Genomic DNA, 25257 nt, shown 5'->3' with positions numbered 1-25257 from the left:
ACACACAATGGAAAGAACAAAAAGGCAACAATTAGCTATTGTGTCGAATATTAAATCTACACTTGAATCAATTGCGAGCTATGAAATGAGCATGGCGTTCAAGGAAGATCAAAGAAGTGATATGTATTCCCCTTGCACAATCGAAGCTGATGGTGGTCTCGCTAAATATAGCCATATCGAGAAAAACAGATAAACATAAGACATGTCGTTTGACGTATCTCGTCAGCCACGGGTCTTGTGCAAAATTCAAGACAGGAGCAGGGAATACTTTGACCTTATTTGCATGCGGTTTAAATGAAAACCTGCTTGGCCGAGTTAGAATAAAGCAGTTTAATGAAACAATGACGGCGATTTCGGCCGTGTAAAAGCGGCGATTTCGCAAACAAAGGACGACTGTGTGAAACATGTGATAAATGAAGATGTTTGAATGAAATCCAGCCGCGTTTGACACGAAAGCAAGTTCATTGACAACAAAACAGCAAGGCGCGGATTACTCGGAAGTTTAAATGAACAATGGCATCTTAACATCTTTCTTTCAAATAAAATCTGCTCCGATTTGATCACCAGAAACTAATCTCTGCCCCTCCGTGCGATACGGTCATCTTGCCAAACCATGCTATCACGGTTTTGAATTACAACGTAGAACAGACGCCGAGCGCTGAGCTATTATCCGGAGAAGTTCTGCATGAAAAAAGCTCTTAAGACAGCCTTATTGTACAAAGATCTCAAACTCACTCTTTCGGGTATCTTCCTCTATTTCTTGAGCGAGATCCTTTCCTTGAATATTTCCTTGCCGTGGCTGTCAGAAGAGAAATGAACATGTTCGTAAATCACTTATAAACACAGAGATATTCAGTTGCTAATGGCAGACAGATGAGAGACACAATTCACGTTCAACAAAACGAGGCAGATTTCGACCCAAAAAGTGTACACTTTCGCAGAGTTAGACCACAGAAATAAGCAACTATCGCAAAAATACAGCCAGCATCGCCATAGATTTCATTTAATCCCCTCAAATTCAAGTAATTCCGTCATACAGTATAAAACGAGTTCAAAGGCGAGCTAGCAAATAACTTCTGTTTGCTATAGATTTAACGCGCTGAGATCTACAACAGCAGCCACAGGAAAATCGCTGAACAATGCTCGAGGCTTTAACTTTGAGCTTTTTAAGCGACTTGCCTTCTCGTCCATGTTTTGTTACATAAAACCGTACTGCTTATTAAAAGTAAACACGGCGAACAGACAACATGACCACATGAAAGCAAAGGCCACAAGACGTCGCTGATATTTCGCTTACCTGGAGCATTATTAAACTCTGCAACCAGAATGACGCACAGCAAGATCACCGCCAACTTCATCGATTCTCCTGGACGAACCTGGGAGAGAACAGACTCACTGTTATTTCACCATCGGCGTACGAGGACAATCGATTCCCATTTCTGACAAAAGTCTTGTCGCTGCTGATTGTTGGCAGAAAAAAGCATTTGGCGGCATGTCGTGACGTCACTAAGAACCCGCGCCCAGCTCCTTAGAGTTCTACTCGAAGTAAATTGTTTGATTGCATTGGTCAACAATAATTAAATTAGATCGTATTTCATGGATTACAGAGCTGGAATTTAGACTATGCGAAGTCATACGGCCTGAATTTCAACGCGCTGACTTGAATACATCGCTTTGGATGTTTAAAAACGCTAGGTTTTGCGAGAAATGTTTGAAAAGTCAAATAAATTTGACATTCGAGGTTTTCTGTAGCGAAGGTTGAGTGAAAGCTACGCGTTATACAAACATTCATGTAATTGAAGGCCCGTACCTAAGCGACTATCTCATTAATACGTTGGAATCATCGAGATAAGAAGAACCCAAAGTTGACTAAGAGTATTTTCGTACATAACGATAAAACTCACTTTAAAAGTTCTTGGGATGAATCGAAATCCTCTAGAGTTGACTTTTGCAGTCGATTTACGTGTCTGCCAGCATGGAGGCGCTCTTGTTAAACCCAGCAATAAAATGATATCTTTTTCAGAGATTAGCATGTCAAAACGACAGTTCATCGTCTGTCTGTCATCGCTCCAGTACTTAATAGTTTTTATTGTTATTATGGTTCACAAACCAACTTGAATTGCGGAAAATTACTTTACCTGGGAACTCAGAAAAATGATAAATCATTTGAAACGCCGCAAACGTGCTACACAAACTCTAAAATGGATATTTTCAAGAGAGAAGTATGCGGCAAGGACTTATTTATATTAAGAGAATTTTCACCGGCGGAAAAGCACTCCAGATATTTTGAGGAAAGTAACAGTCGGCCCTCAACCTTCGAGTCTGTGGCAATTTAGGGAACATTAAAATGTCGCAAATACCACAAACTGCAGGTCAAACCCTCGGGGATATTACCGAGGAATTCGAGGAGTGAAATTTCATCCCATTTTTGCTTTCACCACAAGGCTGACTGGACTTTTTTCCTAATCGAAAAATCAGCTCGCAAAAAGAAAACATTTACCTAACTCTATAATTCTTTCTGCTTAGCAAAAACACTAAAACCCTACGCAGTGCGAGGGAGTTCGAGTTTAAAGAAGGGCGATTCGCGCCGTTTTAATGTTTTTAAATACTGGATTAGGAAACAGATGTTATCGTAGAATACTCGAGGAGGAAATACGTAGTGGTACTCGAAGTTTCTGCCTTTAGTTTAGCCTGAGGGGTTCTCGGTTTGCGTCCCATCTCAATGAACAAGTTTGTAAACAAACAATAAAGTGCTTAACCAGCTGTCAATATTACCACACATGATATAAAACGTATATTTACAGCCTTTTCGCATGACAAACAGGAAACGAGGCAACATAATATTTAGTACTCGAAAACTCTGGCATACTCCATTGATTAGCTATATTAGCCGTGTGGGACAGTATAAAATTTAAGGTGGCTTGTCGACTCTTGCACAGCCAGCCCACTCGTATTTAAGAAGAGCGGATGACTGTGCATGCAAATTTGAGCATATTGCTCTCAAATCAGGAGTAGACAGTGGGATTCCAAGGTTTGAAAATTATAATTGAAGCGGTAGAAATAAGGAAGACTTCCTTAGATTTCTTTGGTTCGAATTAGTGAGGTTTTGGGGTTTTCATTCATCAAGCTGCTCGGACTCTCTCGGTTATAGTTCTTAAGGCGTTTTGGCTGACTAAATTGACTGTGACAAGAAGGGAAATCGTCTAGCTGAATTTGTTCTGACAAGGCCTTGAAAAGCTCACCCCAAGCACTTGGCTGTACCTCCCCTATCAAGTCACATGGCCTCGAAACCCACAGACTTCGGATTCTTTGAAAAGACAAAAGAAAGCTAGCATGCAGTTTATATCCTAGGGTGAAATTAATTAAAGAGCTGCGAAATGTTCCTAATTTAATTCTATTTTGAAAACTCCTTGTCTCATTAGTCCGTCCGTTTAGCTATTTGAGGCTCTAACAAGCAAAGTTTAGTTATTTTTCTCTTATGGACCAGCTGTCAGCGAAATTTGTCTAAAATAACATCATTTCCGTTTAAAATATGAAAAGCATACATGAAATGCAACACTTATTTACGTCGTCGTCAGATAAGCAGTCCGCAACACCCCTTACAGACTTCCTTTAGTCTGGAAGCTCCCTTTCCGAATTTATCCGTTTTTATAACCTTCCAGGAGACATTGGTTTGATTTATTGCCTCTTATCTCAAATATTTAACAGCTTACACTCTATTTTTATATAAAAGCGTCTAATTTTGGGACTGAGGCTGAGCTTTCTTATTATTGATGGCAATTTGAGCCTGTAAAGTTCTCAAGATGTTCTTAGCTATCTTTTATAGTATTTCAATAACTCTATGCGGACGTGACCAAGACACCTATTATTTGGGTTAATTGGACAATATAGACTGAATTTTTTTTCATGTAATATTTTATCCGTATTTATACTGTTCATTTTAAAAATATTTGGTTGGAATAAAAATGTTCTTAACTGAATCTCAACCTGGGTAATGTTTTTAGTACGTTAATCAGTTAATCTTAGCCTCAACGTTTTCATAAAAAAATTCTTATAAAAAAAGGAGTGTATGCCTTTTTTGTTTTTTTTAACTCTCTAGGTGACATTGGTTTGATTTATTGCCTATTATCTCAGCTATTTAATAGTTTATTTTACCATTAATCTAAAGTACTTCTTATCCGCCAAATTTATAACAATGTAGAATGTAGCTTATGCACATGAAGGGACCATTTGACATTAACCAATTCACTTTTTATCCTTCAGTTAAGGCATCATGATCGTTTCATTGCAGATCTCAAATCTAATTCATGGCAGCTGAGAAATTAATTCTCCCAAAGTAGTTTCATCACTGTGTTCAGCTGATAGGGACAAAATTTCTTCCGATGACGAAACAACCCACAGTGTAAACCGGAATTGTGTTTCTCCGGGGGCGGGGTGGGTGCTACATATGGTGCGCATGCGCCATACGATTAGGCTACGCCCGAAAGGAGGACGTTTTCACCCCCATAACATGTGAAAGGGTAACAAAATTTTAAATTTTATTACTTCAAAGGGTCGAGAAAACAGACCGTGAACCCAAAAAGGGTGAGAATTAAATCCAATTCTTCGAAAAGAGTAGTAGAAACTGAACAGAAATTCGTGGCAGAAATTTATATTACAAAGCAAAAACTACGCTTGCTGGCAGAAAAACATAAGGCTTTGGAAGTTGAGGCTTAGACAAGAGATAGAAGAGGTAGGAGGTCAGGGCGGAAACTTCCGATATGAAACTTAATTGAGTTGCCCCGGGGGGAAGAATTACCCCCCGGATAGCTAAACCTCGTTTTTGTCGATGGTTTCGTACCAGGACAAAACTATGTTTAGTCATCCTGCAAGAAACCAAGCATAAAAAGAAAACCAAAAACTCATCTCGGCTTTCATGTAAATCCAGTCAGTGTAATCAGCGCTCCTATTTTTTTCATTTACAGGGGGCTTTGCTTCAGTAATTGCTGTCGCGTTATGAGAATGGGACACAGAACACAGTTTATAACGAAACGAGTAAACATTTACCTTCTCATGCAACTTTTGTTCATGTAACTTTTGGAACCTATCAATTAACCTCAGTACTGTCTACAGTTGCAATTCTTTATACTAAAGACAACGTTTGTAATCTGTGTATCAATAGCGCCTTTGTATACACTTCCTTACTGTCTCTTTCGTTTAAAAATACAAGTATTTAACTCAGCAGGACACAGAGCGCATAACAGTAAGAAAAAACAGGTCGTTTCGACTGTGAGTTCATACATGTAGCTTATCACCGTCCGGCTTCTACATCTGACTAACATAGAAGAAAAGCATGAATGTTGTACTTTTGGTCCTAAATAGTTGTAATAGTTTTCAAAATTGTATACTTGCCGTTGTTGATATCGCAAAAGTTCAAGTGATACAAAGCCAAAGGTAGAAGAGAACTTATCGAAGAGTTAACCAAGCGGACGACGTGGAAACGTAAATGGTCTTAAATCGAAAGTTATTGCGGAGCTTCAACCCGATTTTAAGAGAACTATACCTCGTGAAAAAAAATTCTTTGACTTCTTCTAATTCTTTTCATAATGGTAATAATGATGATGATAAAAATAATAATAATTGCTATTTATATAACGCTGATTCCATATAGTTCATAATACATCATACAACAAAATCAGATTAAAATTGCATCGAAATACAACACACCATGGATAGAAAGTTATTTAATAACTTAGACAGCTTACAGACCATTAACACATCGTCAGTTAAAATCATCGGAAGAGAAATTAAAATTACGTTTCTTTTGGCCCGAAAGTTGGCTATCTTGGGGTGACCAAATTATACATAATCCCCAATTGTCAAGTTCTAATGTAAATTCAAATTACAATTCACAAACCAGTTGTTATGCTCTCTGTAGTGTTATATTCTGTTATTAACTACTCTCCTTTTTTTTATACGAACCTTTTTTATATAAGAAAGTTAATTGATGCTGAGATAAACTAAAATTTAAGAACATGCTAAGAATATTACCCAGGCTGAGAGTCACTTAAGAACGTTTTTATTTTGTCCAAATGCTTTTTAAAATGAACAGTATAAATAAGGCCGGTATTCATACTGTTAATTAAAAAAAAAACATAATACATGTTAAACCTCAGTCTATATAAACCACATTAAGGCACATATTGCTCTTTTATAGGTGTCTTGGTCACGTCCGCATAGATTTATTGATATGCTATAAGAAAACTTAAGAACATCTTAAGAACTTTTTCAGGCTCAAATTGCAAAAAAAATATTGAGAACGTTCTTACATAAAAAAATAAGTGTGGCTCATAATACGTGTTATAACAACATCAGATTAAAAATGCATCAAAATACAAAACACCACGAATAGAAAGCTATTTAAAATATTCGAAATTAACTGGTGCAAAATATTTACTTATACTGGGGGTTATGCAGGTTATTCTTGAAAAAGTGTCTTAAGTTCTTAATTTAAACAGAGATTAGGATAGCGTTAGGTGGTCTGACTTTAAGCTCATCTGGTAAAATGTTGTAGAGCATGTATGCCGTAAGAGAAACTCAGTTAACAAACTTATATCGCCTAAGCCTAGAACAGAGTACTCGAAGCGTAGCTTCTCTCGTAGAAGGTCTTAGGTTCGACTGCTGATAGGAGCACTCGGATTTTTTTCCGAGTATGCCTGTGTCACTTACTGAATAAATACGCCATTCTCATAAATTTTTGTAATAATTTCTAGCATACTTGTAACTGATGATTTCTCGTGTATAAACAAATAAATAAATAAACAAACAAACAGAGAATGGTCTGGAACCGTACCTTTTTCAATAGGTCATACTCGTCAGCCTGCGGATAGACACATACTGTGCTGGGTTGTTCGAAAGCCGATTAACGCTAATCCACCATTAAAAGTTAACCAAGGTTTTCATCTCGCTCATTAAAAATTATTTTAAAGGCTCATTTTAAGCTAATGGGTAGATAATTTTATCCACTCTATAGTTCGCTATCCGGCAGATAAAATGTGTGCAAGATTTTCATAGAGATTATAGCTCGTCGTATGAAATGCTACTTAAACAATCTGGCTACCAAACGTTGTTAAATCAAAGATTGGCAAAGATAGTGACTACTGTATACAAAGTAGTTAATAGGCAGGGCGTGTCAGAATCACTATGCGATCTAGTGGAACTAAGGGAAAGTAATTATAATCTTCGAGGAGACAAAATCTTGACATTACCAAAAGTAAATACGACTAAGTACGGACTTAAATCACTCAGATTCGAAGGAGCCAACCTGTGGAATAAACTACCGAATGAATACCGAAAAGCGGACTCTTACAAACTGTTCAAGAAACAGATATTAGATACGGATTTGGCCGGCCGCTACATGTTGTAATCAAATGCTGATATATTTTTAAAACATTTTATACAATTTTATACTATATATTCAATAATCTTAGAAACATTGTAAATAGTATCTTTCTCATCTTTTTCAGTATTTTCATTTATCATTTTCATTACTTTTTCCTTTTATTATTACTATTACTATTTTATTTTGTGACTATTCCTGTAAAGTAGCTGGTTAGCTAAGTGTTTAGTCACGTTAATAAACTTACTTACTTACTTTACTTATAGTCCCATAATTTGTGAATAGAGTAGAAGCATATGTCAAATTTAAGAACGGGATTGTGTGGAAAACTTATCAAAAGCATTGATTACAGTACATTACCTCCGCTAGATAGCGACTTGTCCAATGGATAAAGTTATCCGCTCTTTGAACAACTGGGGCCCGGTGGATTAGATCTTTTACCCTTTAATATCTAATATCAAAAAAAAATTCTCCTATCTTGCCCTCATACTTTTCTTTTAAACGTACTGGGGAAAAGTTACTATAATATCAAAAAAATTCACCTTGAATGATCGATCATATCCTTAATTCTTATGACCTCAGAGGTTGAATAAGCATTGATATTAGAAGAAGAATTTTGATGTTGATCACTGTCAGGGCTTAAAGCGTTAAGGTTGCTTTGTCAGCAATATGATAGTTTATTATTCCACGTTGATGTCATTTCAACAATTAAAAGAAATAATAAGTACGTTCTTACATAAAAAGAGAATACGCGTTATAACAACATCAGATTAAAAATGCATCAAAGCACAACACGCCATAGTAGAAAGTTATTTAAAATATTCGAAAATAACTGGTGCACAATATTTACATATACTGGGCGTTATTCAGGTTATTCTTGAAAAAGTGTCTTAAGTTGTTTCTTAGTTTAAACAGAGATTAGGAAAGCGTTAGGTGGTCTGACTCTCAAAGCTGACTGGCAAAGTGTTCGAGAGCATGTTTGCCTTGAGAAACTCAGTTAACAAACTTATATTGCCTAAGCCTAGAACAGAGTACCTAAAGCACAGCTTCTCCCATAGTGGTGTCGCTTTATGGAATTCTTTGCCTCAGGAGCAATGCAATTCTCTGGGGGTTTTCAAAAAGAAGATCAAACCCCACTTATCTTCTTTGGACTCCCACGCGGCAATCCAGTTGGTTCTTTTAACAAATATTACCCTACTAAATTTTTATACCTACCATTTGCAGTTTAACGGCCTTAGCTCCCACGAGTCTCCTGTAGCTCAGTGGTAGAGCAACCAAACAAGTAATCGAAGGTCTTAGGTTCGACTGCTGATAGGAGCACTCAGATATGCCTGTGTCACTTGCTGAATAAATACGCCATTCTTATAAATTTTATAATAGTTTACAGGATACTTGTAACTTATGCTTTTCCGTGTATAAATAAATAAATAAATAAATAAATAAACACAGAATGGTCTGGAACCGTACTTTTTATTGCTCATACTCGTCAGCCTGCGGTTAGACACATACTAGGCCGGGTTGTTCGAAAGCCGATTAACGCTAATCCACGATTAAAAGTTAACCGAAGTTTCCGTCTCGCTCATTAAAAATGATTTTAAAGCTAATGGTTAAGAAAAGTCTAAGGCAAGACTTAAGGAAAAAAATCTTTTGGACGAATGCTTATGGATTAGTAAATATACTCGAAGCAAAATTCATGTTAACCCAGGATTAGCTTAATCATCGCCTATCTTGCCCCCATACTTTTCTTTTAAACGTGCTGGGGAGAAGTTACAAAAATATCAAGAAAATTCACCTTGAGTGATCATATCCTTAATTTTCATGACCTCAGAGGTTAGATAAGCATCAATATTGGAAGAAGAATTTTGATGTTGATCACTGTCAGGGCTTAAAGGGTAAAGGTTGCTTTGTCAGCAATATGATAGTTTATTATTCCACGTTCATGTCATTTTAACAATTAAAAAAAATAATAAGATCGTTCTTACATAAAAAAGAGTGTAGCTCATAATACGTGTTATAACAACATCAGATTAAAAATGCATCAAAATACAACACACCATAGGAGAAAGTTATTCAAAATATTCAAAAATAACTGATGCACAATATTTACATATACTGGGCGTTATTCAGGTTATTCTTGAAAAAGTGTATTAAGTTGTTTCTTAAACAGAGATTAGGATAGCGTTAGATGGTCTGACTCTCAAAGCTGACTGGCAAAGTATTCGAGAGCATGTATGCCGTAAGAGAAACTCAGTCAACAAACTTAGCCTAGAACAGTGTACCTAAAGCGCAGCTTCTCCCGTAGTGGTGACGCTTTAAGGAATTCTTTGCCTCAGGAGCAATGCAAATCTCTGGGGGTTTTCAAAAAGAAGATCAAAGCCCACTTTTCTTCTTTGGACTTCCACACAGCAATCATGTAAATAAACCAGTTGCTTTTTTAACTAATATTACCCTACTAAATTTTTATACCTACCATTTGTAGTTTAATGGCCTTAGCTCCCACGAGTCTCCTGTAACTCAGTGGTAGAGCATCCGAACTAGTAATCGGAAGGTCTTAGGTTCGACTCCTGATAGGAACACTCGGATTTTTTCCGAGTATGCCTGTGTCGCTTACTGAATATATACGCCATTATAAATTTTTATAATAGTTTCTAGCAAACTTGTAACTTATGATTTTCCGTGTATAAATAAATAAATAAATAGATAAATAAATAAACAGAGAATGCTCTGGAACTGTAGCTTTCTAGGTCATACTCTTGTTTGGCTAGATAGCTGTTTGAGCGGGGACTCAGCTGCGGTTAGACACATACCGGTGGATTAAATTTAAGCCAGATTTGAGCTGCATCTTTAAGACATTTTTAGGTCAGCAATATGATATTGTATTGAATACTGAACTGTATCGTTAACCAATGCAGTCGTTCTAAGACTGGTGTAATCTGGTCCCTTCTCTTGGTTCGAGAAACCAGTCTGGCTGCCGAATTTGCACAATCTGAAGTTTTTGAATTAGCTGACCAGGAGCGCCATATAAGAGGGAGTTGCAAAAAAAACGCCATGGGTTTCACAAACGTGTGTAGCAGAGTTTCTGCGTCATCTTGGCGTACATATTTACGTATGCAAGCTATATTTCTTAAGTGGAAGAGCCCAGATTTACAGGATACTTTAATGTGATCCTTCATAGACAATGACGAGTCGTAGATCGCGCCGATATTTCGGCGATGGATACATAACAGTGTCACAGATTGTAAAAATAGGTACGCATTGAGTACATGTGGTTAGTGCTGTGCACGCGGTGCGGACTTATTTGTTTACGGACACTCACTCACTCACTCACTCACTCACTCACTCACTCACTCACTCAATCAATCAATCACTTACTCTTACATGCCTGATGACATAGTTGGTACAGCATTATACAATGCACTACACTACCCACAACAAATTAAGTCAGTAGTAGGAGAAAAACGATGCTTCGCATTTATGATCAAAAACTCGGATTTGCTCCGGTTCATTTTCAGCAAGTTCTATTTATCGATGTCCCTTACACAAGATTGCTAGCTCAACTGATGATGACTCGAAAGACAGATAAACCTGGTTAGCCTACGTAGCAGCGCAATTGGGGAAGGGGGAGAGAGAGAAAAGAGTAAGAGAAAAGGGGGAATATCTGAATTCCAATAACCCTTGCTAAAATCTGCTTTTCTTGCATAGTGATAAACCGCACCAAAATACTTCTGTATTAGTAGGCACCGTCCTTAAAAGTTCCAGTTGATGATTCGAAAGGTTAATGTTTCGTGCATGGACAGAACGGTTTAAATTTATGTAATGTTTAAAACACGAGCAGCAGTGTTTAGACTCGATAAAACACGTGCTGCGAGTTTTATGAACGGCTAACGCTCCAAAAACATTCCTGGAAAAGCGTGCGTCAAGAGAATTCATTACAATGATGCTTTGGTGAACGTTAAAACCACTGCACGTGATGTTTTAACGACCATTTGATAGGTCAATAGGCTTATGAATTATTAATGAGTTTTGAAGATCTCCCTAATCTCAGCCATCATTAGCATTCTGCTAATTTGAAGTTTCAATTAAAATAATCTCAAATAGTTCGACTGAAATTTCCACGAGTTATCTAGACAAAAATGTATTGAAAAAAAGCCAGAGCCACGGGGATAGACTCGTTAATAGTTTATACCCTTTTTATTTTTTTTAATAGCCTCCACGCTTCACATACGGACACGTTTAAAGGAAAATTTAAAGAAAAAAAACCCGCATTTTTGTTGTCTTCCGGTGAAGACAATAAAAAACGAAATGTCAAGTCTCATGGTTTCTTTTTTTGTTTGTTTGTTTGTTTGTTTGTGTTTGGCGAGTAGGTATTGATCTGTCATGTCTCTTAAATATGAGATATGAGATGATAGATGTAAGATGATTATATCGTTCGTGGAATAATTGTTAAGGTATCAGCCACCCTTCAGGACCGTCCGCGCGCGGATCGCTGTAGCGTTAGTTGTTTTTATAAAAAACCCCTATAAACCATATATTTTTTAAAAGCTTAATAATTCCAGATTATGGATTTGAACTAACAAAAACTATTTACTTAAATGTGTTTCGAAATTGGAACGCTTTGTGTAAAAGTACACGTCTCTATAAATCATGTTCCACTCCCGCCGGAAATAAACGGAAGAAAACAATTAACACCGCATTCGCTTCTCAACACGTTCCACTAAAAAACCGTGTCTCAGATTTTTGACAAGTGCGTTTGTTTCTCTTTTATTAGCAAATGAAGTTGGGGGAGGCAATTAGTCAACACTCCCTGTGGAAAAAAGGCTCTAGTTTTAAAATCAAAAGGAGTATTAAAATTCGCAGACACAGTTTTGTAGAAGAGATATATGGCATCACTCTGGCCAAATTTGAGCCAAATTGATTGAAAGGCTGCCGACTTGGAGTTCAAAACGTACGAGTCGATCGGCAAAATTTGCGTTCGGAGATAAAATAGAAAATACATTTTTGGCGGCATCCTACCTGGAATGAGATTATAACACCTAAATGTTTATTCTGATTGATATCAGAGAGGGCTCAATTTTCTCTAACAATAGGACTTTGACAGGTAACATGCAACAGGAACAACCTTTCGCGGCAAGCAGCGGGAAATAACTATTTTGCTTCCAGTCAGTTCAATTACACTGCGTGTGGACAAAAGACAAAATTTTTGTTGAGGTTAGTGAATGTACATGCATAGTAATTGTTTAATTTACAAACAGCAATATGTTTTTTTCTTGAAAGGTTGGCTAAGTTGGTAAAGATGCCGAAAACCAGTGCGAAATCAACACGAACGAAAGCGAAGCCGCCGAATGTCCTCCACCGATTACTCGAAGGCCAAGAACTGAGGCCTGGTTTATTTCAAACGCTCTGCTCTTCTCGGAAGAATTAAAAACAGAATTTGTCTTGTGCGACGGACAGCTTTCATTCTCGCACTGGATTCTCCATGTAGAACCAAGTCCATGCTTAGTCGCTACATTTTCCACGACTTGGACACTTCCCTGGCAAAATCGACAAGATACAGACTCGTCCCGTTTCTGAAGGAGAATTTCACTCGATACGATAGCTCGACCGCTTATTGTTTTCCACGTTCCATCAGCAGATGGGGTCGATGAGCTTAATTGGCTTTCTTTTTCTGGTTCTTCAAGCTAAATTTTGGAGCGGCTTGCACTCTCAGCAACTGTAGCATTTTCGCTTTTCTGAATATCCAACTCCTCCAGCCACTTCTCTTGCCGATAAAATGAGCCTTTGTCGCTCTCTGCCAATTTTGCAGCCCATTCTTTGTCAAACTCGCTCTTCGATTTCTTTTTCGCTCTCGGTTTTGATGAGGAAAACGGACACGATCTTTTCTTTTTTTTGGCGGCATTTTCAACGAAACAAACGCTAAATATCGAGGTAAAGGCTATAAACAACACGAAGTCAATTCGCACGTGTAGCACGCATTCGGTATCACGTTACTAGTTCAACGACAGATCTTGTCAACGATCAATTAAGATAATTAACGAGAAAAAATATTTTACCCCCGATATCTTTCGACAGAAATAACATTTTCTTCTGATTTTTTTTTTAAAAGAAAGCTCTCAAGCATATCTATTTGAAAACGTTGAAACCTCAAATATGGCAGCGATCCGCGCGCGGACGGTCCTGAAGGGTGGCTGATACCTTAAATATACATTTAAGTATGCATAATATTTAACAGTACACATATCTTCATCCTTCTTTGGAATCTGTGATCTGTTCATATTTTGTATAAAAATCAGGATATGTTCTGTCTTGCTTTCTATCCGGCAAAGTCATCGGCTTTGGTTCTTTTATCAAAAGTTGTTTTTCAATACGACTCTCGATTTTACTTTTGAGATTGCGTTGCTCTTGAAAAACCAAACTAAATTCCTTGACTCATCCATCGCTGTTTCTAGAATTTTAAATCGATATCCTTTGTTGTTATTCGAAGAGTGTAATGAAGTTTTATCTTTACTGAAAATCTCCAAATTGAAGATAAAGTCAATAAACTTGTTGTTCGATTTACGGTAATCAACTTATCACATTTCTGAAATACCCTAACGACCATCCGACTTTAGATTCTTTCCCTTAGATACTAAAGTCAAACTTTGACATGTTTTACACTCTGTTTTTTTTTTAATAAGACCCTTTTTTATAAGAACGTCGAGGCTGAGATTTACCAAAATTTTAAGAACGTATTAAGAACATTCCTCAGGCTGAGAGTCGATTAAGAACGTTTTTCTTTTGCTAATCTGTATATAAAATCAAGGTAACAAATGTAAATTAACCAAAATACTTAAGGGCATGTTTTGTGTAACAGTAACAATGGTGACACACATCTCGGTTTGTCATAATCAGCAGTTCTTGATACCATATCTCAGCAGGCAATAAGTTTCCTGGTCACGTCCGCATTGATTTACTGAAATACATGTAGCGTATACCATGTACTTAAGAACATCTTAGGAACGTTTCCAGCCTCAAATCGCCAAAAATTATAAGAACGTTCAGCCTCAGCTCCAAAATTAGACGTTCTTCCAAAAAAAAAACAGAGTGTAATTAATCTGAAATCAATTTAACTTGCATACTGGAACTACCATAAAAGAGTTCAGTTCTTTCCTACGGTACTGATTTGAATGAACTGGTTCAAACGTTTGAACCTGGAGATGAAATCCCTTGGATATATACATGCCATCCAAATAGACTGCGCAAGTCGTTCAGCGAATTTAGACCTTTAAAAGACGTGAACAATCTGCTGATCATCAGGGTTTTTGTAAAGCATTTGATCAAGAAGGACCAAGTTTAACTTAGCAGGGACAACATGGTAGATTTGCTCTCTCACTTTTATATACAGTATAAAAATAGCTGGGATGAAGCATGTAATAGGCATTCAAAAGCTTATTAATAATTCATAAGCCCACTGACCTATCAAATGGTCGATAATACGCGTGCAGTGACTTTATATCGATTAACCTCCTCCTTATAAGTGTGCGGTGTTTTATCAGCTGATAAACATTTCTCATTAGTATGCGGTGTTTTATCAGCTGATAAAACTCTCCTCATTAGTATGCGGTGTTTTCCTCGTATGCTAATTTCCAAATTTTTCAAAAGCATAGTTGTTATGAACTCTATTGACACACGCTTTTCCAGATGTTTTTGAAGCCATTCAAAAAAAACTCGCAGCACGTGTGTTACCTGGTCTAAAACCCGATAAAAGACTCCTGCTCGTCTTTTGAAGATTGCATCATCCCTATGTCCCTGCTTTCCTTTGATGCTATTTGCTTTGGAATTTGTCCATCAAAATTTAACCATCTGAGGTTAAAGGTTCCTACTATTTATTATTATTAATTATAAATACATTATTAAAAGGTTTAACAAAAACACCAATACGGCGCGTGCCAACATGTAAGTCGAATTAAAATAGGTTGACACGAGGTACGATATTGTTTTTTTCTTGATCTCTCCAAGTCGACTTTGTGAATAAAAACTTTACCTTCTAAGGTAAAAGTTAAACAAAAATTGCAACAAGACGCGTGCCAACATTTTAGTCTAATTTAATAGGTTAAAAGGTGGTACGAGCCCGAGGAAATCTCCCCTATAAAAGCTATACAGGTATGTGCAGGGTCAAAGGCTATGGTTTTTGGACTGTTTTGGTCTGAAATAGGGTATAAATTTTAATGATTTTGGTTTGAAAGTCTGAAAATGGGTTTGGATTCTAAAAACCCAGGTCTGAAAATGGATACTGAAAAATTAGGTATTTTGGTTTGAAATAGCGTCAGGGTTTGGAAAACCTAGCAGCACATCTCCACCCACCAAAAATACCAAGGAGACGGGAATGGAAATAGCCAAGGCTGCCAAGAATAAAACTGTGAAACAGTGCTTGAGGTTCTATGAATTCTTTGTAACCCTTTCTACCAAGGACGAGATCGCATTTCACGGAAAACAAAATATTCACAAAATGTTCAATTCATGATCGTTCAATCATTAAGGTTGAAAAGTAAAACGTCATATTTCACACCAAATTAAAATCTCCGATTCAAACTCAATTCACGATTCCCTGAAAACACAATTCTCATCTCGCGTGGACAATGAGTGTATGCAATAAAGTTGCATGCTGTTCAATTTGAATTATAGGATGAAAAACATTTCCGGGCAGTGAATCTTATTTAAAAGCCATCCTTGGGTCTTAAACAGTGTTATTTTGGTCTCGAGATATTTTTAGTTTACTTCCTTTAGACTGAAATGGGCTTGGTGTCTTGACATCTTGTTGGTTTTTGAGACGAAAAAGAGAGAAAGAGAATGAATCAAAATACATAATTTCACATTTTTCGTAAAAAGTGTGATACAACAAAGCCGTACGAATTCCGGAGGCCCAGTCTGAAAACGAGTATGCATGCACACGCCTACGAAAAAATTTGGGGAGTTACCCCTCGGGGAAAGGGGGAGGGGGTGGGGGAAAGGGGATGGAAATTCCTCAGACTGTCAGTTTGGCTGAGACTTTCAGCCTCCTTTAATTTTGTAGCCAGAGGAAATTTTTAATCCAATTATTTTAAAATTGGACAGTGCGTAGGCCCATTATCGCTATATATATAGCGTGAGGAATCACGCACGTACTATCCAATTTAGAAAACAGCAGGACAGTTGCTGGAACTTATTTTTGGACTAACCATATGATTAAAATACACGATAATTATAAAAGAAAATAAAGGCCTATGGCTCACTCTTCGAGGATTAGTTCCAGTGCACTTTTCTCGCCAAGGCCAAGGCCAGTTCTTTGGAAGAATGGCTACATTTTTCAAACATAAAAAATGCAAAATTGTATCGTACGAGGTATTAAAAACAAAAAGTGCCGAGCGAAAGTTCTGCTCAGTAGCTTTCATTTGAATGGTCACACTTTAGGATTTCATCCACAAACTCAAAAGTTAGAATCACCTTGTACAGCATGATAATCAGCACCACAGGAAAGTACTGCTCAGTAGCTTTCATTTGAATGGTCACACTTTAGGATTTCATCCACAGGCTCAAAAGTTAGAATCACCTTGTACAGCATAATAAACAGCAACACAGGAAAGTACTACTCAGTAGCTTTCATTTGAATGGTCACACTTTAGGATTTCATCCACAAACTCAAAAGTTAGAATCACCTTGTACAGCATGATAATCAGCACCACAGGAAAGTACTGCTCAGTAGCTTTCATTTGAATGGTCACGCTTAAGGATCTTGCACCCACAGAGTTAACTGTCAGGTCTAATTTAGGCCCTGTTCGCACGTTGTGAGAACAATGAGAACATTTAAGCTAAATACTCATAATGTTGTCTTCCGTGTTCCCACATCGTTTTGTGCCCCTTAGTTATATTTGTGTAAGTTAATAGATCCTTCTCCAAAATGGCGGCAGCAGATTTGAATGAGTTAAACTGATTGAAGTGAATGAAAAACTGATACCAGCACTGAAAAAGCACCTTTACTTTAGTAACCTTGCAAAGTTTCAGCATATTAGGTGTTATATCAGCTTAAAAAATGTAAGATGAAATTTGACAAATTTACAGACATTTGTATGACTGGGGGTATACGTCATACCCCCAATCATACAAACGTCTGTAAATTTTTCATTTTTCAACTTACATTTCTCAGCTGATATTACACCTGATATGCTGAAACTTTGCAGGGTTACTAAAGTAAAAGTGCTCTTGCTAGTGCTGGTATACGTTTTTAATTTTAACTTATTTGAATTTTCGGCCGCCATTTTGGAGAAGGGTCTATTCAGTTTGATATGTTCGAATCGTTTTGCTAAAAACTAAACTTACAGAAAAGAATCGGAATTTTATTCCCAGCCTTCGTTGGCTTTACGAAGATAGTAGCTGAATATTTTGTCGCATTTTTAACGACACTTTTCCCCCTTCGAAAACGAGAGGAATTAATTATTTTTCCAGTGTGCCAAAATTTTGATCTGAAATTTTGCGAAGAAAAAAAACGCGGGCAGATTTTATTTTAAGACCAAATCCGGATTCCTGAGGCGATTAACTCAACCGTTAATTGGGTGCCCTGTCTAGTGTCGCCTATTTGTAGTGTTACTTTGAATGGTTAGAATAATGGTCGAGTTTTGTTAGCAATAACCTTACTAGTGCATAGAAACTAGTATTGAAAAGGTTCTTTTGACAAATGTTTGAGCATATTTTTACCAAAATACAATAAAATCGCCGTGAGGGAAATTGCCATAAATCAGTCCGAGAGACAACAAGTGCCTTAAAAGTCGAACAGAGGGCGGATTTGATTCGTATCTATAAATTGTAGACATTACTTAGCTTTGATCCTAACAGTTGCTTATATAGTAGCAATAAACATTTCTGCAAGCTTGCTGGAGCTATTCTAAGGAGTTCTTCCCAAACTTGTAATGATCAAGTTCGTATTCGACACGTCTGTTTCTAGTTCTATTTCGACGTCTCAGAGACTTTCAGTTGTTATCAGAATCATACCACACAACACTAATGATTATAAACATCACCACAAGAAAGTGCCTTTCATTTGAATGGTCACGCGTCAGAATTTCATTCACAAAGCTAAAGTTAGAGCCATCTAGTTGGCCTAGTGGATCAAAACTTAACAACACTTCGTGAAAGGACTGCTCAGAAGCTTTCGATGTACATTGAATTACAACGGAATTCTTACCAAAACTATCTCGCACGCCACTTGCATGGTAGTTATCAATTGTCAAAGAGGAAATACGCCCACAAAATAAACGGACTAAATTATCAGAAAATTATCTTCTACTTCACACTAATCTGCGTTTAAAAATATTAGCATAAGATCACTGCCGCCACAATGGCGTTCCCTTTTAAAACAAGATTATATTTTCGCGCCGGCGAAGCAATGAATTAATGGATAATTAGATGTACATGGGTAGAGACTGATTAATTAGATGTAGAGTTAACAAAACACATTTCGTCCATCGAGCATTCGACTGAGAGTTCTGAGAAAACACATTTCATTCATCGAGCATTCGACTGGGTGAAGTCAGCAAGGGTCTTTCCACGCGCTTGCATTTTTAATCGCGTTTACTTTTAAAAAGTTAAGTGTTTGAATGACCAGGTTTTTCGTTCACAAGAATCCGTTTATTTTCGTTTGTTTCGTCGTGTGCGACTCAAGGGCACCGACTGTTCATTGCGGTGGATATCTGGTCGGAAGGCCTATAGTATAAATCGCCTAAGAAATTCACATTGGTTTTAAACAAAATCTATAGATTTCTACGGTGAAATCTCAGCTCAAAATTTCTTAACGATGAAAAGTCAGCTGGCATTTTCGTAAAGACAACAATAGCTCTTAAATTAGGAAAATAAGATTACGTTTCCCAAACTTTCGGAGACTTAAATCAGTTGCGCTGAAGCAATAGTGTATATACTCATGCAAATATATCTTTAAAAGACACTAAACCATCTGGAAAGACAAGAGACAACATTTTGAGAGTTTTGCTTTTAATGTACTCTGTATCAAATGACTTCTGTGTATGTTGTCACGTCATCGTTGTAGAAAACCTCCGGTTTTGTCATCCTGATTCACTGCACGATAGACCTCTGTTTTCAACAATTTCCACTTTGGGCGCAGTTTTGAAAATCTGCATTTTCGCAGCGTTTTTTTTTTTTTTTGTAATCGTTCTTGTTTGTCGACATGAGGACAGAATGTCTGACCGGATACTTAAAATCTCGTTTCCAAATAAAAAACATCGAAAACATATGCTCCTTTTAGATGCCCCAGTGACACCAAAGAGGTAGCTTGACTGCATTTTTCTTTCTTTTTTTTTTTCCAGTCTGGCGGCATTAAAATACCAACACTCCTCGCAATTACAAGAAATTTTCTTTTAAAAGCTGTGAAACTTTGATACTATATCAAGACAAGTGTTATTCTAGCTGGTGCCGGCGGCTAATTTTCTTAATTCTCTGTAATTCTGGCAAGCATTTGTAAGGCCTTTACGATGACTGAAATTAAGAGAGAGGTGTATGTAAAACTTTCGATGTCAATCACGTTTTCGGAATTGAATGAAAGAGATGAAACAGTTTACGAATGTCCTTCTGAGGAAAGCCTCCACCTTTGGTACAGATACCTTGTATTAAACTGGATTCAAATGAACCACAGGTGAAAGGAGTTCAACTCTTTCATGGCGCACAAAAGTCGTCAAAGAGTGAAGCGAAGTCGATTCTCCGGCGTTACATTCACATTACCGCTTCATGTATTACCACCATTAAATAACCCACGATTTGCTCTCGTCTGGGTCTATGGAGCAACGGACGATCAAATCCGGAGGTCGCGGGTTCGATTCCTGCCGAGGTCGATGCCATTTATTTTGCCTCGTGTGATCTCCCAGTTCCTTAGCAGTACTCAGAATGCTCAGTTGGAAACTCAAGGGTTCGTTAATTCTGTCTGATCCATGGTTTGTTGCATGTACAAGGCCTAGTTCCATTTTTAGGAGCAAAAAGCCTTCAAGACGCATGAACAACCGCTGATTGAAAGGCGTAACTGTTCTCGTAGACAACTTGATGACTCGATGATTCGTTTGAAAAACAACTATATTAAGATCTAAGTGACAGAAAATCAAAGTGCCAAATAATGGTTGAAGAAAAACAATCGATACGTTTCGGGTTAGCCCTCTCTTAAGATCTTACAAACTAAAAATCAAAAGAAATGGCATTGCGCACACGGCCTCAATATTTATCAGCCTAAATACAACAATAATTGATTACATCATATTGGCATTTTGTAAATCAGAACACAGTGAATATCAACAGATGAAAATTTGAACAGATTTAAATAAGTTTATGAGCGCACGAGAGTCCAGGAGTAGTACAAAAGCTTCTGGTCCTTCTCACAAATTTAAGCAGATTCACGGCGTTCTTTGAAAGTGCGCAATAGACAACTCTGTTCTACTTTTCATTCCGGATTAATTCCTAAGTAAAAATACTTCTATGTTTTGTCGTCTCTTTATGATTTCTCTTGGATAAAGTACGTTTTATTATTTCTATTTTCAAACTTACCTTCCGACGGCACTCAACGAATTTTAAAATACACAAACATTGCAGAGGTGGAAGGCAGAAGGTCAATGTCCTCTTCAACAAAGTCAAGATAGACTAACGATATAGCCTAATACTTAGAGTATATAAGGATAACATTCAGTGGGGTCATCTAATTTTAGTGAAAGCATGTGAAAATTTCCAATTCTGCATTCCTGAGACAATTTTAGCTTCCGAGTTAATCGCAAAATCTGGGAAAATGATATTGTCCACATGATTCCAAAATTAAACAAGACTTGCCACGTTCAGAACACATTCAATTTGAGAAAGCTATATCATGTCAAATGTTAAACGCTGATAATCAGTTTAATGTAGATGCTAAATCAAATTGAAATTTTGAAAAGGTGTTGTTCTTTATGATATGAATAGTTCTTGGAGGAATTCAGATAACCCGAGGTAAAATCATTAAGCTAAGAGAAGAGCGACAACAAGACCTTCGCACTGACATGAATTCTTAGAAAACAAAAGCATTTTGGGAGTTATCTCTACTAGAACTCAAAAGCTAACACCAGGCTTATTGCATCTGTTGTAGTCTTGTCATTCTTGCGTTGGATGGAACCCTAAAAAAATTGGGGTTGACCTTAATTGGCACTAGTAACACAGTGTAGCCGCCAGAGTGGCGTTTTTTTTTTTTTTTCTTTTCTTTTTTGTTCTCGTTTGGTCAAAGGAAACCAAAAGCGACAGTTTAATTGTATCTGTGTAGCCTTCTTTAAGCTTTCAATTTTCTTTAATTTGTGTTCAAATTTTTTAAGCCTGGTTTTATTTAATTAACCGATAAGTTGGTGTGAATTGGCTGCAAGACAAAAAACATTATCAAATTAGCTTCCAATTCCCCCCGTAACTTTAGCTGTGATCCACCACAAAATTGACTGCCGGATCTTACCAGTAGCGAACCAGGTTTGATTTGTCTTTTTAAAACGGAAAACGCTAACTAACTTATTGGTAACTAAAGACGCTTCCGGATAAAAAAGAGCTGGTAGGAAATTCTTCGCTGTCTTAATCGGAAAAACTGTGGACTTTATTGGCGTGCGAAAGCCGCAGAAGAGACACACCTCGCAATTGCGCAAAAGTTTAACCCACAAGTTCAAGCGGATCTGCTTTGTCCTGCCCTGTCAAACGCAGGAACCTACATATAAATTTAAGCAAAGAAACAAGAGGGAAAAATGTCGATGTCTTCAGTTCGTGATGCTATTTCTAAGTAACGAATTCACGATGATGAAGTCACAGGTTTCAATTTTAAGCACAGTTTACAAATTAGCTTAGTCTCTTTGGCAAACTGCCGATGAATATCATGAGATTAACTTAATTTATCGCAATTAAGAAGCTTAAATACACATAAAACGTGCACACAAGGAGCTTGAGCGCCCTTCTGCAGCGGGAGATACTGCAATAAATGTCATGAATCCCGGGTTGATAAGCTGTTTATACAATGGATCAAAGTCTATAAGATTTGATACAATAAAAACCAGCCAATCAACTTTCAAGAGGAGAGACAGCATGCAAATGAATCTCGTTTTTGTGATCAGATTATCAAGGACGTATGCGCCGTTGCGCCGCATTTTAACTCCTGCTCTCTGCCAGATCCTTTGAGAACGCTATTTCCCCGTCAGTATCTTAATTAAACATCCCACAAGTAAACTGAAAACTGGTAAAAATGAAAGAAGAAAAAACAACACGCTCGTGCGGTGACTGATAATTACCGCTGAGCGCTTTCATTTTTGCCTTTTTTTAACCACTCAACTGTTTACTGGTTAAAGTATAATTTTCACAGTTCTGCGTGGTAGACATTGAGAATTAAACCGTCAGCGCCACAGAAACTCACTGCTCGATGGCTTTTAAATGACCATACCGTAGAGTTTTATCCATCATATTGCTCACTAGCTTTCATTTCAATAGTTACAATTTAGCATGCCATCCTCGGACTCAAAATATAGAACCACCTATAACAGCGCAATTGAAACAGTATCAAAGCAAAGCGCTGCGCAGTAGCTTTCATTTAAAGATTTCAATACTCACTTTCTACTGCCAAAGCCAAGAGTTCATTGAAAAAAAACAGCTTTCGAGTAAAAAAGCTAAACCGCCAAGGTGTTGACTTGGAAATCGAATATGTATGGTCAAAATTAGACAAAATATGAACAAATCGCAAAACACAAAGAACTTTGAACTGTTAAATATCAATATTCGGACAAGTTAGAGCAAAAGTCACCAAAACACTTGAATGCTTCAAATAATATTTCGCCCACAATTTTTTCTGTCTCCGTCCTGCAGTCTGCCGGCAAACTTTGAGTTTTTTCAAACAGTTCTGTCCATGCACGAAACTTTAAGTTTTCGAATGATCAAATGGAACTTCGTGGAAACCAAGAAGAGATGTTTTTCTGTTGGTACTGCTTATTATGCTGTAGAAAGTAGTTTAATCTTTTGACTCTATGGACGAAATCCCGAAGTGTGATCTTTCAAATGAAAGCTCTTGATAAATGTCAGAAAAAGTATTCCTATTTTTTGTTTCATCTCTGTTTCTTTTCTTTCCCTTTCTAAATGGAAATTTAAAACGTTAAGCACAGTATAGAGGCACGGACAGAAGCTAAACAAGATTACAGTATTCGAAGAAGTACTTTAATGCAACGATTGCAACAAGGCAGAAGCTTTAGTTTTTTTGTTAAGCCTTATTTCAACTTTACGTGCGTTGTATACAACTCAAGATGCACCTAACAGTCGAATCAATGACAAACTGTTTGACTTTTTGGCAATTTACCTCTCAACCGTAAACAAAAAATAGGAGTGGAACTTGCTATTTGTGTCTTTGTGAGTCTAATTTAATTCGATTTGCACCAGTTCTTCAGGGGTCAAAACCGTCGTCAATTAACATTTTCTTTGTTTAACCAAACCGACCAAATCGAGAATGCATCTAGGCCCAACAATGAGGTCAGTTGACTTAAAAAATTTACAGTATGTGAAACTGTCTTTGCTGCTATACGCCTTTGTTAATAAGATCTTCGAGATAAATCTTGATCGATGATCATTTTTTCATATTATTTAAAACACACCTTAGAGATACAAATTTTGATTTTGTGCTTTTGAAAGTTAGTAGCAATGAAAGCAATCAATATTTTTCAAACAGGTCCAAAAGGATATCACGCCGAATCGAAAAGCTAAATGCTGATTTTGGCAGACCAAATATTTGCTGCTAGTCAATTCCGCCACGATTATCAATGAATTGCCACGGAATTTGTTTATTTGTTTACCAATCTATTATCTCGATTATCCAATTTTAAGATGATATCTACATTTTAAGTATCTTCTATCCTTTAAACTTGCATTAAGCACGAGCTCAATTTGTTTATCAGAAAAGCAACACTGCACTCGCCGCGGTATAGCGTTTGGACAATATGATCTCTCCCCTTGATGATAAATGTTCTGATCTAAACAAGGATCGCTTCGACGCGCGCCAGTGTAGCCGCCAAAGCGAAATCATTAGCCTTTACAACGTGAATAAACCGCAGATTATTTAAAAAAACTTTAGCTCTTTTCTTTCAAATCACGCGATTTTGCTTTGTAACACTCAAGGATTTAATTAGAAATTGACGCAAACCGAACGCGCTCTAAACCTTCTTTCCTTATTAGCATCAGCGCGCCCATTTCTTCGCGACATGCACGCAAGGTATTAGTTAAAGCATCGCGATTCTACACCGTGCAGCTGATTTAGTTAACATCACCAGTGTATTCTAAAGGCGTGTAGCACTTACCTTTAAGTATATAAACTCCTTTAGTGCTGTTGCGAGAATCTTGCCTTTGGATCTGAACTGGAGTGCTCGGAATCTTCAACTCGAGATCATGAGTAGGCCAACTGGATGAATCTGTCTGGATTAACGAAATCAAATACTATACTTATTACCGCAAGAACAATTGACTCTAACAGCTTGATGTCAATCTGTCACTTCCCCGAATCAGTGGCCGTAAATTAAATTGTCAGTTTGTGGACATGTTTTTGTAATTATCTTTAGGATTTATTTGCGCCTAGCTTTACCTATTGATAAGCGCTTTTTAGCTCAACACTATACTTCAGGAAGAAGTCAAAATGAACTCGCGCGGCAGCTGTCAATCAAATCCTGCTGACCCAATCAGGTGGCGAGAAAGGAGTGATGCATTTTTTATATCGTCCAGTGCGCATTCGCTATTTTTTATTAATAATTAAATTACACATGGATGCTTTACCGAAGAAAAGGTTGTTTTCGTCTTTGATTCGCCTCGTTGGTTTAACCTTTAGCTAGCTCTCAATTGCGGCCTACTTCACT

General features: G+C 37.3%; 1 protein-coding gene across 4 annotated transcripts in view; it reads right to left on the bottom strand.

Moving 5' to 3' along the window:
* The window catches only part of LOC146475574 (tyrosine-protein kinase transmembrane receptor Ror-like), a 45940-nt gene extending 20965 nt beyond the window's left edge, over positions 1–24975 (bottom strand). For 2 of the 4 annotated variants that reach the window (XR_014865887.1, XM_085115958.1), the window contains exons 1-3: positions 1905–2059; positions 1298–1376; positions 736–799 (exon numbers count right to left, since the gene is read on the bottom strand). Coding sequence is in view for 3 of the 4 variants with exons in the window: in XM_085115958.1 (XP_084972084.1) it covers positions 736–799; positions 1298–1376; positions 1905–2051 (290 nt within the window). In the remaining variant the exon portion in view is untranslated. Of the gene's footprint in view, positions 1–735; positions 800–1297; positions 1377–1904; positions 2060–20929; positions 20948–24708 lie in introns of those variants that run through there. The other 2 variants (XM_085115959.1, XM_085115961.1) reach the window with 2 other exon arrangements.
* Positions 24976–25257: the final 282 nt, after the last annotated feature.

This window comes from Pavona decussata, unplaced genomic scaffold, assembly GCF_977016875.1.
Source record: "Pavona decussata unplaced genomic scaffold, jaPavDecu1.1 SCAFFOLD_84, whole genome shotgun sequence".
In the NCBI taxonomy this organism is placed as follows: Eukaryota; Metazoa; Cnidaria; class Anthozoa; order Scleractinia; family Agariciidae; genus Pavona; species Pavona decussata.
Note: the sequence above shows the minus strand (reverse complement) of the source record. Positions and strands in the feature narration are given on the sequence as shown.